Source organism: Pseudorca crassidens, chromosome 7, assembly GCF_039906515.1.
Source record: "Pseudorca crassidens isolate mPseCra1 chromosome 7, mPseCra1.hap1, whole genome shotgun sequence".
NCBI lineage: Eukaryota > Metazoa > Chordata > Mammalia > Artiodactyla > Delphinidae > Pseudorca > Pseudorca crassidens.
In genome coordinates, this window is record NC_090302.1 from 108869583 (window position 1) to 108882947 (window position 13365).

Here is a 13365-nt window from a genome sequence, read left to right on the forward strand (position 1 = left end):
CAAAGCACCGAGCTGATCTCCCTGTGCTATGCAGCTGCTTCCCACTAGCTATCTGTTTTACATTTGGTAGTGTATATATGTCCATGCCACTCTCTCACTTCATCCCAGCTTACCCTTCCCCCTCCCCGTGTCCTCAAGTCCATTCTCTATGTCTGCATCTTTATTCCTGTCCTGCCCTTAGGTTCATTAGAACCATTTTTTTTTTTACATTCCATATATGTGTGTTAGCATATGGCATTTGTTTTTCTCTTTCTGACTTACTTCACTCTGTATGACAGACTCTAAGTCCATCCACTTCACTACAAATAACTCAGTTTCACTTCTTTTTATGGATGAATAATATTCCATTTTATATATGTGCCACATCTCCTTTATCCATTCCTTTGTCTATGGACACTTAGGTTGCTTCCATGTCCTGGCTATTGAAAATAGTTCTGCAATGAACATTGTGGTATATGACTCTTTTTGAATTATGGTTTTCTCAGGGTATATGCCCAATAGTGGGACTGCTGGGTCATATGGTAGTTCTATTTTTAGTTTTTTAAGGAACCTCCATACTGTTCTCCATAGTGGCTATATCAATTTACATTCCCACCAACAGTGCAAGAGGGTTCCCTTTTCTTCAGACCGTTGTGAGGTGGTACCTTATTGTAGTTTTGATTTGCATTACTCTAATGATTAGTAATGTTGACCATCCTTTCATGTGTTTGTTGGCCATCTGTATATCTTCCTTGGAGAAATGTCTGTTTAGGTCTTTTGCCCATTTTTGGATTGGGTTGTTTGTTTTTTTGATATTGACCTGCATGAATTGCATGTAAATTTTGGAGATGAATCCTTTGTCAATTGCTTCATTGGCAATTATTTTCCCCCAGTCTGAGGGTTGTCTTTTCTTCTTGTTTATGGTTTCCTTTGCTGTGCAAAAGCTTTTAGGCTTCATTAGGTCCCATGTGTTTATTTTTGTTTTTATTTCCATTTCTCTAGGAGGTGGGTCAAAAAAGATCTTGCTGTGATTTATGTCATAGAGTGTTCTGCCTATGTTTTCCTCTAAGAGTTTGATAGTGTCTGGCCTTACATTTAAGTCTTTAATCCATTTTGAGTTTATTTTTGTGTATGGTGTTAGGAAGTGTTCTAATTTCATTGTTTTACATGTAGCTGTCCAGTTTTTCACACCAATTATTGAAGAGGCTGTCTTTTCTCCATTGTATACTCTTACCTCCTTTATCAAAGATAAGGTGACCATATGTGCTTGGGTTGCTCTCTGGGCTTTCTATCCTGTTCCATTGATCTATATTTCTGTTTTTGTGCCAGTACCATACTGTCTTGATTACTGTAGCTTTGTAGTATAGTCTGAAGTCCGGGAGCCTAATTCTTCCAGCTCCGTTTTTCTTTCTCAAGATTGCTTTGGCTCTTCAGGGTCTTTTGGGTTTCCAACAAATTGTAAAATCTTTTGTTCCAGTTCTGTGAAAAATGCCATTGGTAGTTTGATATGGATTGCACTGAATCTGTAGATTGCTTTAGGTAGTATAGTCATTTTCACAATTTTGATTCATCCAATCCAAGAACATGGTATATCTTTTCATCTGTTTCTATCATCGTTAATTTCTTTCATCAGTGTCTTATAGTTTTCTGCATACAGGATTTTTGTCTCCTTAGGTAGGTTTATTCCTGGGTATTTTATACTTTCTGTTGCAATGGTAAATGAGAGTGTTTCCTTAATTTCTATTTCAGATTTTTCATCATTAGTGTATAGGAATGCAAGAATTTTGTGTGCATTAATTTTGTATCCTGCTACTCGACCAAATTTATTGATGAACTCTAGTAGTTTTCTGGTAGCATGTTTAGGATTCTCTATGTATAGTATCATGTCATCTGCAAACAGTGACAGTTTTACTTCTTTTCTGATTTGGATTCCTTTTTCTTCTCTGATTGCTGTGGCTAAAACTTCCAAAACTATGTTGAATAATAGTGGTGAGAGTGGGCAACCTTGTCTTGTTCCTGATCTCAGAGGAAATGGTTTCAGTTTTTCACCATTGAGAATTATGTTGGCTGTGGGTTTGTCATATATGACCTTTATTATGTTGAGGTAGGTTCCCTCTGTGCCTACTTTCTGGAGATTTTTTATAATGTATGTTGAATTTTGTCAAAAGATTTTTCTGCATCTATTGAGATGATCATTATGGTTTTTCTCCTTCAGTTGGTTAATATGGTGTTTCACATGATTGATTTGTGTATATTGAAGAATCCTTGCATTACTGGGATAAACCCACTTGATCATGGTGTATGATCCTTTTAATGTGCTGTTGGATTCTATTTTCTAGTATTTTGTTGAGTATTTTTGCATCTCTTTCATCAGTGATATTGGCCTTGTTTTCTTTCTTTGTGACATCTTTGTCTGGTTTTGGTATCAGGGTGATGGTGGCCTCGTAGAATGAGTTTGGGAGTGTTCTTCCCTCTGTTATATTTTGGAAGACTTTGAGAAAGGTAAGTGTTAGCTCTTCTCTAAATGTTTGATAGAATTCACCAGTGAAGCCATCTGGTGCTGGGCTTTTGTTTGCTGGAAGATTTTTAATCACAGTTTCAATTTCAGTGCTTGTGATTGGTCTGTGTATATTTTGTATTTCATCCTGGTTCAGTCTCAGAAGGTTGTGCTTTTCTATGAATTTGTCCATTTCTTCCAGGTTGTCCATTTTATTGGCATAGAGTTGCTTGTAGTATTCTCTCATGATCCTTTCTATTTCTGCAATGTCAGTTGTCACTTCTCCTTTTTCATTTCTAATTCTGTTGATTTGAGTCTTCTCCCTTTTTTTCTTGATGAGTCTGGCTAAGGGTTTATCAATTTTGTTTATTTTCTCAAGAACCAGCTTTTAGTTTTATTGATCTTTGCTATTGTTTCCTTCATTTTTCATTTATTTCTGATCTGATCTTTATGATTTCTTTCCATCTGCTAACTTTGGGGTTTTTTTGTTCTTCTTTCTCTGATTGCTTTAGGTGTAAAGTTAGGTTGTTTATTTGAGACGTTTCTTGTTTCTTGAGGTAGGATTTTATTGCTACAAGCTACCCTCTTAGAACTGCTTTTGCTGCATCCTATAGGTTTTGGGTCGTCATGTTTTCATTGTCATTTGTTTCTAGGTATTTTTTGATTTCCTCTTTGGTTTCTTCAGTGATCTCTTGGTTATTTAAGAGTGTATTGTTTAGCCTCCATGTGTTTCTATTTTTTACAGTTTTTTTCCTGTAATTGATATCTTGTCTCATAGTGTTGTGGTCAGAAAAGGTACTTGATACGACTTCAGTTTTCTTAAATTTAGCAAGGCTTGATTTGTGACCCAGGATATAGTCTGTCCTGGAGAATATTTCATGTGTACTTGAGAAGAAATTGTATTCTGTTGTTTTTGGATGGAATGTCCTATAAACATCAATTAAGTCCATCTTGTTTAATGTATCATTTAAAGCTTGTGTTTCCTTATTTATTTTCGTTTTGGATGATCTGTCCATTGGTGAAAGTGGGGTGTTAAAGTCCCCTACTATGATTGTGTTATTGTTGATTTCCCCTTTTATGGCTGTTAGCATTTGCTTTATGTATTGAAGTGCTTCTACGTTGGGTGCATATATATTTACAATTGTTATATCTTCTTCTTGGATTGATCCCTTGATCATTATGTAGTGTCCTTCTTTGTCTCTTGTAATAGTCTTTATTTTAAAGTCTATTGTGTCTGATGTGAGAATTGCTACTGCAGCTTTCTTTTGATTTCCATTTGCATGGAATATCTTTTTCCATTCCCTCACTTTCAGTCTGTATGTGTCCCTAAGTCTGAAGTGGGTCTCTTGTAGACAGCATATGTACCAGTCTTGTGTTTGTATCCATTCAGCCAGTCTACGTCTTTTGGTTGGAGCATAATCCATTCACATTTAAGGTAGTTATCAATAGGTATGTTCCTATTACCATTTTCTTAATGGTTTTGGGTTTGTTATTGTAGGTCTTTTCCTTCTCTTGTTTCCTGCCTAGAGAAGTTCCTTTAGCATTTGTTGTAAAGCTGGTTTGGTGATTCTGAATTCTCTTAACTCTTGCTTGTCTGTAAAGGTTTTAATTTCTCCATCGAATATGAATGAGATCCTTGCTGGGCAGAATAATCTTGGTTGTAGCCTTTTCCCTTTTATCACTTTAAATGTGTCCTGCCACTCCCTTCTGGCTTGCAGAGTTTCTGCTGAAAGATCAGCTGTTAACCTCATGGGGATTCCCTTGTATGTTATTTGTTGCTTTTCCCTTGCTGCTTTTAATATTTTTTCTTTCTATTTAATTTTTGATAGTTTGATTAATATGTGTCTTGGGATGTTTCTTCTTGGATTTATCCGTATGGGGGTCTCTGTGCTTCCTGGACTCGACTGACTCTTTCCTTTCCCATGTTAGGGAAGTTTTCAACTATAATCTCTTCAGATATTTTCTCAGTACCTTTATTTTTCTCCTCTTCTTCTGGGACCCCTATAATTCGAATGTTGGTGTGTTTAATGTTGTTCCAGAGGTCTCTGAGACTGTCCTCAATTCTTTTCATTCTTTTTTCTTTATTCTGCTCCCTGGCAGTTATTTCCACCATTTTATCTTCCAGCTCACTTATCTGTTCTTCTGCCTCAGTTATTCTGCTATTGATTCCTTCTAGAGTATTTTTAACTTCAGTTATTGTGTTGTTCATCACTGTTTGTTTGCACTTTACTTCTTTTAGATCCTTGTTAAACGTTTCTTGTATTTTCTCTATTCTGTTTCTGAGATTTTGGATTATCTTTACTATCATTACTCTGAACTCTTTTTCAGGTAGGTTGCCTATTTTGTCTTCATTTATTTGGTCTTGTAGGTTTTTGCCTTGCTCTTTCGTCTGTAACATTTTTTTGTCATTTCATTTTTTTTGATGGGTGGTGCTGTATTCCTGTCTTACTGGTTGTTTGGCCTGAGGCATCCAGCACTGGAGTTTTCAGGCAGTTGGATAAAGGTGGGTCTTGGTGCTGAGATTCGGCCCTCCAGGAGGCCTCACTCTGATTAATATTCCCTGGTGTCTGAGGTTCTCTGTTAGTCCAGTGGTTTGGACTCAGAGCTCCCACAACAGGAGCTCAGGCCTGACCTCCAGCCTAGCAACCAAGATCCCACAAGCTGCATGGTGTGGTACACACACTAAAAAAAAAGAAGGAAAGAAAGAAAAAAAGGAGCAGTACAATATCAAAGAATAAAAAGCAAAATAAAATTAGAAAGATCAAAATATATTAGGGGCTTCCCTGGTGGCGCAGTGGTTGAGAGTCCGCCTGCCGATGCAGGGGACACGGGTTCGTGCCCCGGTCCGTGAAGATCCCACATGCCACGGAGCGGCTAGGCCTGTGAGCCATGGCCGCTGGGCCTGTGCGTCCGGAGCCTGTGCTCCGCGGCGGGAGAGGCCATAACAGTGAGAGGCCCACATACCGCAAAAAAAAAAAAATATATATATATATTAGGAAAACTAGAAATATGATTGAAACAACTGCAACAAGGTAGAATAAAACCACAAGAGAAAAAAAAATGGGGGTTCGGGGGGAACAAGCCAAAAGGAGAGAACAATAAAGTATAAAGAATAAAATAAAATCAGAAAAATAAAAGATTTATTAGGAAAAATAAAAATATAAATGAATCAATAAGAATGAATCAACAAGGTAAAACAGAGCCCGAATGTAAAAGAGGAAAAAAGAAAAAAAAAGCCTTGCTAATGGGTGTGGAGTTTAGGTAAGGGGTGGAACTTAGGCAGTGGTGGGGTTTAGGGTGGGGCAGGACCTAGGCGGGTGGGGGGGGTGATGTTTGAGCGTGGGGCGGGGCCTCTGCTTAGGACCTGCGTGGAAGGGGAGAGGCAGCACGTTGGAAGGAGAGCCTGTGGAGTGTGGAGTTCTGGAGTTTGGAGGTGGGGCCCTGAGTGAGGGTGTGTGGGTGGGGTGTAGGCCCAGCGCGTTGGAGGGGGTCTCAGAGGGGGTCTCCGAGTGTAGAGGTGGGGCCCTGGGTGGGAGTGTAGGGGCGGGGCTTCGGCTCTGCACGGCAGGAGGGAGGCTCAGAGGACAGAGGACGAGGCCTGGGGGCCCAACAAGCTCCGGGTGCCTAAGTGGACAGGGAAGGCATTGGCCACGTTCCGTTCTGTTCCTCTGTGCCCCTCCCCCATCACCCCCAGGGTCTCCTCCATCGCTGCTGGACCCCTATCCATAGGTGGGTCCTGCTGCATGTAGGAATTCCTCCCCTCCCCCAGCCGCCCCTCAGGAGTGCTGTTCCCGTAGGTCTGGCCCTCACATTTGCTCCCCCTTCCCTCCCTCCCACTCCCTCAGGACCCATGCATCTGGAGGGGGCCTAGGTGGGCAGAGGATCATACCTGGCAGCTCAGCAGTTTCCTGGGGGCCCAAGTGGGCAGGGGAAACCTGGCCACGCTCCCTTTTGATCTTCTGCCCTCCCAGTCGTCCCCCAATTTCCCCCTTCGGGCGTGGGATCCCTTCCCCTCCCCAGCCTCCCCTCAGGGACGCCAGTCCTGTCCCGCCTCCACTTCTCCTCCCCTCACTCCCCCCACACTCCACATCCTACCCAGTTGCTGGGGGTTCCTCCCGTCCCCTGAGGTGTCCGTGGTCCCCCACCGGTGCCTGGTAGGTGCCCTAGTTGTGCAGAGACGAGAATTCCGCGTCCTCCTAGTCTGCCATCTTGACTCCGCCCCTGATTATTTTCTAATATATTCTCTCTGTAGTACTTATTTCTCTTTTTTTATTTTAAAGCATTCTCAAACTAACAGAAGATTTGCAAGTATAGCACAAACTATTTTTTTGCCCAAACCACTTGAAAGTAAGTTGTTGACCTGATGCCCCAATACTTGGGTGTATCATGCCAAAAAGAACATTATCTTAGGTAACCACAGTCTAATCACTGAAACAAGCAAATTAACATGGATATATTGCTACCATCTAATTTGCAGGCTCCCGTTCAAATTTTATCAACTATCTAAATAATGGCTTCATAGCAAAAGAATCCGGTTTAGAATCATGTCTTGTGTTTTACGGGTCATTTCTCATTGTCTCCTTCAGTCCGAACAGAGCCTCATTGTTCCTATGACTGTCATGATCTTGGCATTTAAAAAGATATTATTATTCCTTTATTTAACAGAATGTTCCTCGATTTGCATTAGTCTCATGTTTCCTCGTGATTCAATTTAGGTAATGCATCTTGATAGGAATATCACAGCAGTGATGCTGTGTTCTAATTGCATCTTATTAGGTTGTGGACGATGTTAATTTTTTACCAAGACTGATGATGTTCACTTTGATTAACTGGCTAAGTTGGTGTCTGCCAGAATGTATCTATATACATACACATATGAGCATAAATAAACATACACATATATGCATAAGTATACATAGATATACACACATATGTATATACACACACACATATATTCGTTTAGATCTATGTATTTAATTCTCTATCTGCTGAAAACCATGAGTTCTCCCTGGTATCTCTGCTACCATAGGTTTATTCTAGTTTCTGAGTCTCCATATTTTAACTCCCTCATTTGACAGTAAGGCTCCCATTATCCTTAATATAATTACATATTTGAGCAATACGTAATGAATCTCCCTTGTCTGCTGCCACTCCCTCTCCTGCACAAATTCCTCAGGGTCCTGTTCAAACTCTCACTCCCCATGCAAGGCAGCCCCACTCAGGCTTCAACACCCCATGCTGTGAAATCCTTCCCCGCTGATGTCCTTCTCACCACACTCCCCACAGCCATCCCCAGCGCGGAAGCCTTTCTTGTACTGCCCAAGAGAATGGCTTTCGGCTACATTTTCAAGAAGGAAAGGGAAGGGAAAGGGAAGAATAAATTGGATCCTATTTTTATAACAAATTTCAAACCTTTTTTCAAGTATCTAAAAAATAATCTAAAATATGGATTTACAGCAATCAAATATGCTTTTGTCAATTAAAAAATAAATATCTTTCCTCATGACCTGACTACATAAATATATATATTTATCTAAAATAAAAACAAATCACTAAACAGATTTTTTTGAAATTTAATGTTTTGATTGCATTCTTATGTCTTTCGAAAGGGTGTGGCTTTAAAGCAACATTACATTAAAAGTTTTTTAGAGTCATTTTCATGAACACTTGGGTTATTTTTTGTCTCTATGTTTATTTGCTCTAGATTTGCCTGGTGAACAATTTTTCCCCAACATGAATAACAATAATGTAACTGCCAAGGCTTTGCACTGTACTTTGCCATTTTGCCTTTGTCCATCTCTGAGCTTAAAAGCCTTGTTCTGTTTCTTTTTTTATTTTTATTTTTTGCGATACGCGGGCCTCTCACCGTTGCGGCCTCTCCCGCCGTGGAGCACAGGCTCCAGACGCGCAGGCCCAGTGCCCACGGCCCATGGGCCCAGCCGCTCCGCGGCACGTGGGATCCTCCCGGACCGGGGCACCAACCCGTGTCCCCTACATCGGCAGGCGGACCCTCAACCACTGCGCCACCAGGGAAGCCCCATGTTCTGTTTCTTTAAGAGGCATCTAAAAGAAGACATGCTGCTGAAAACATCTGCAACTACTGTCATTTGCTTTTCAGGCCAACGATGGCTAAGGCAGTGAACAATTTTAAAGCACAATTTGCCATATGGATGCTATAGCAGTTATTTGCTCTGTTGCTAAACATAGCAGTATATTAGATGGATATAACAGTTTTTTGCTTTGGCACAGAGAAGTACCAGATTGACCAATGACTGCTAAACAGGTGCTCTCTGTAATGGCAATAGAAGATTTACAATCCTCTCTGAGCTTCATTCCCTACAAAATTTTTGAATATATAATATATATTAATAGTGAGGGTAGAAAGACTACTCCAAGACTGCACCCCTGATCTGATATGGATCAGAATCTTAAAGTGTAGAATATACTGCCTTATAAACTGTATCCACTTCATTCCTTGTACTCTATCTCCACTGTCACTGTCCTTGGTCAGGGCCATTGTATTTCCCATCTAAACTGTTACAATAAATTCCTGTTTTCTCTGTGTTTAAGCTTTTGCTATCCATTCAACCATTCACCATGTTGTGTTGGTTTACTACACTCTCATGAACAAGAATCTGTAAAGACTCCTTCATGTTCATAAAGTAAATTCCAAATACCTTGGTATTACATTGAAGAAATTCTATGATCTAGCCCAAGACTATCTTTAAAAACAGTAGACTTTATTTCCAAATTGCTTCATACCTTAATCTATTTTAAATTTCTTTAAAATAAAATTCTATATATGTATATGTATTTTATATATATATATATATATATATCATGTGAGTATGTATCTTATATGTATATCTTTCAAGTGAGTGCTCTATTTTTCAAATTTGAAATTAAAGTTTGGTGCCTGAATCCAATTCACCTTTCCTTATGCTGAAGAAGAGAATACCTACAAATAAGTAGTAAAATGGAAACTAAATAGCACTTTTGTATGTCCTAATAACCAGGTGAGGAACACGTGTGATAACTGATGGATTAGACAGTAAAGCTTAGGGCAGGCTGACTTTCTGACCTTAGGAAGAGTTTTCTGCACCTGATGGGAGGCATTGGAGAAGCAAGGGCTGGAGTCTGGTTCATACAGTGTGAGGCATCATGTTCCCAACTGCTAGTGAAAGCCTAAAGTAGCCCCCTCTCCTGGGACTATTGCTCTTCTACGGAAACATGTTATTTTAGGGAGAAAACAAATGCATCAGAGGAGTCTCCTCCTAGCACAGTACTTCATATTGCTCCCTTTCAGAACCTTTCTGGAATCATTAGGATGTGCTGTACAGCACCTGCTCTCAGGGGACCCTGAAATGCATCAGAACAGACATTACTAACTTCAGGTCACTGAAGCCTATGCTGAATTTTCACCTTCATCCTATTTTTCACCAATATTGTCTGTAATTCTAAGCATAATGATTAAATTTAGAAGATGAGACTAAAAAATAAAAGCTCTGCCCCTTGCTGAATTAAAATAAGAAATTCATCCCCCCGCTTCTCTTTATTCCAGCTTCAGCCAAAGAGATCACAGTCAGATAGAGCTGGCAGTTGTGTAGCAGCAGCTTCTTACAGGGCCATGTTTCCCCAACATGGATGTACCTCTAGCTTCATTTTACTGGAAGATGAATTAACCCAATACTAAAACGTTTGCGTTTTCCCTCCTCCAATGGATTTGAGTCAATGACAGAATATGTCTTGAGGGAAAAGATATTCCCCAGATTCATGTTGCTGTTAACAGCAAACGAAAATAGCAGAATTTTAGAGTTCTCAAGAAGAAAGAGAATAGCCTAGAGAATATCAAAGATTGGCTTTTAGTTTTTCAAGATTCCAGTCAGGCTGTGTATATATTTTAGAATTCACCACCTTAGACTTACATTAAGTAAAAAAAAAAAAAAAAAAAAAAATATATATATATATATATACACACACACACACACACGTATCTTCTAACAGTTAATTGTGACTTCATACGTCTCTTATGGTGGGATAAAATAATCGTGGAGTACAATACCTGTGCTTTCTCATCTCTTACGTGGTGACAAGACATTTCTATCATCCTACAAATTTTCAAAAAATTGTTAATATTTAGAAATAACATTTTGAAAAAACGTTTTTTAAAGGTAAAAAAGAAACCCATTCTACTAGTAATAACTAATTATAGCACCTCCAGGATTCAGAACTTTTATGAGGTTTTCTTAAATGTCCATCCTTCATATTTCAAACAATGTAGCCTCTATATCTGTTTGAATGTTATGTTCTAGGCATCTCGACGCAATAGAATTTGGGCTCTTTCTAAGTACATAACAGCCACCATGTTTTGTTAGCAGGTTGACCAAATTTATAATAGTCAACTCTCTTATTAAAATAAATAGCTTTGCATTTTTAATGTTCTAAGTCCTGACTCCCGTCTCTCATTTTCTCTATCTCTAATAAAACCCCAATTCACTTTAGTCCTATGGTCTAATGGCCACAGCTGTTTCCTACTCTGGAATTTCTTATGTTGCACATCTGAATTATGTAGCTAGCTTTTAAAAATACCAGTGCCTTGGTTGCATGTCATACCAACTAAATTAGAAGGTAAGAATCATGTATCAATCTTTTTTAAAGATCACCAGGCGATTTCAATGTACATAGAATTCATAGGCCTATGGATAGACTTTATTTTTTTATTTTATTTATTTATTATTATTATTTTTTGCGGTACGCGGGCCTCTCACTGATGTGGCCTCTCCCGTTGTGGAGCACAGGCTCCAGACGCGCAGGCTCAGCAGCCATGGCTCACAGGCCCAGCCGCTCCGCGGCATGTAGGATCTTCCTGGACGGGGGCACGAACCCGTGTCCCCTGCATCGGCAGGTGGACTCTCAACCACTGCGCCACCAGGGAAGCCCTAGACTTTACTTTTAAATAATTTTTTTGTTTTTTTTTTTCTGTACCTCATTCTGGCAAGATAAATGCTATCAGAAAATGAGTAGAAAAGCAAAGATGAAACTTGTGCACCAGTAATTAAGTAAATGTAAATTAAAACCTTGAGTGATAAGCTATCTTAACTAATGAAACCGTTTTTTTAAAGAATAAAAATATTGGTACAAAGAGAACATCCCTTTTATGTTGACAAAGGATCAAGAATCAGAATGGCTTTGGACCTTTCAACAGCAATACTAGAAAATAGAAGCTAATGAAGAAAAGTCTTTAAAATTCAGAAGAAAAAACAATTTCCAGCCTAAAATGTGGTACCAAATCTAGGTGTTAATTAGGTGTGAGGGCATAAAAAAGAACATTTGTAAACAAGCAAGTTCTGAAAAGCTTCACATCGTTATGCATCATTTCTCAAAAAATTACTGAAGGACATGTTCCACTAAAATGAAGAAATGGGTCAAGAAGGAAGAAGGAATGGGGACCATGAAAAGAGGTCCCACAAAGGAGAAGGATGAGCATCTCCAGTAGGAGGATTATGGGAAAGCATAAGATGACTGCTATGCTCCAGGACAACAAATCTAGAATGGAGTAAGCCTGATGGAAGAGAAAGTTAATAGAGTATCTGATGAGTCTGATACAGAAACACAGTTTAGACATTTCAGAACTTGTGCATAAGTTAATGATACCTATGGAGGAAACTATGTGAAATATATAAAACAATTATCGACCTCAGGAACACGTTCTGCAGGAAAGAGTGATCATAGTATATTATATGGTTAGTTGGAGGTAACACTTACCTTGTCATAATAAAGTAAAAAGTGAATAGTGATCTAACAACAGTGACAATGTAGCTGTATTTGGGTAATGGGAGGACAGAAAAGAGGTGTAAGGTAGCAGGGGTGGGAATAAGGTGTGAAAGAAAGCGAAATCCTTACCTTCTGCTGTGGCCGTCAGAACATATGTCTAAAATGAAAACATCTAAAGGAGTAAAATAAACTTATTGTTCAGAGAAATTGAGGTAAACATCCAAAGAATTGTTTAAATGAGTTGAAGTGATCATCTCCAGGGAGGGATTAAATGGGGGTATAGGGGAAGGGGCTGCTGTCTTTTTTTGTAGCAAACCTTGTAAAATTAAGTAACTCAATTATGTTCATGTAAAAACAAAATAAATTAGGCTTAGATATCAGCTTTTGTGTGTGATTTTATCTGACTAGCTTAGGCAGAGATTAACTGAGTTATTTTAACCCCTACCACACAATATTTCAGTGTTTTTTACTTGTATAGCTATCAAGTCTAATGACAAAGCTTTATAGCCAGATAATGAAATGCTTTGAATTCTTTTTTTTTTTAAACGACAAATTAGAGGCATGGAGCTACTTGAAAATATTTTAGATCAGTATCTAAACAGCTTTTCTGTTTTAATCTCTTTTTCAGGCTCTCCAGTTAATGTCACGTGCAACATATTCATAAACAGCTTTGGTTCGATCGCTGAGACAACCATGGTAAGTAGGCATGTTGACTTCGTAATGAATTTCACACTGGGGTAGTTTGTAATCATGTTCATGGCAATTTTTCTGCTGGTAATATGTAATTGAAAGCCAAAATTCATATAGTGAGATTTTAAAAGATAAACTTAATAGTATAATTAAATTACAATCAACTGCAGTCAATGTTTCATTTGGAGATGGTTAGTGAAAACAAGATTGATTTTTCCCATTTCAGTAACTAAATATTAGATCTCAAATTAAAACTAAAACTTTACCTTATGAATTATTTATTTATTGTCAATGTTCTTTAATAAGCAGACATAAGCATAGGAGTAAATAATGTCACATTTAATTATTTTGTATACTTATAAATGTGTTCATAATGTTATTTTAAGTATTCTGATTACCTTTCCAAATGAATATAATATTTGATC

The 13365-nt window shown here is 38.6% G+C and overlaps 1 protein-coding gene across 1 annotated transcript in view; it reads left to right on the forward strand.

Moving 5' to 3' along the window:
• Positions 1 to 13365, forward strand: part of GLRA3 (glycine receptor alpha 3) — a 164342-nt gene that overhangs the window by 35923 nt on the left and 115054 nt on the right. The window contains exon 3 of the mRNA XM_067745337.1: positions 12879 to 12946. Within this exon, the coding sequence (XP_067601438.1) occupies positions 12879 to 12946 (68 nt within the window). The remainder of the gene's footprint in view (positions 1 to 12878; positions 12947 to 13365) is intronic.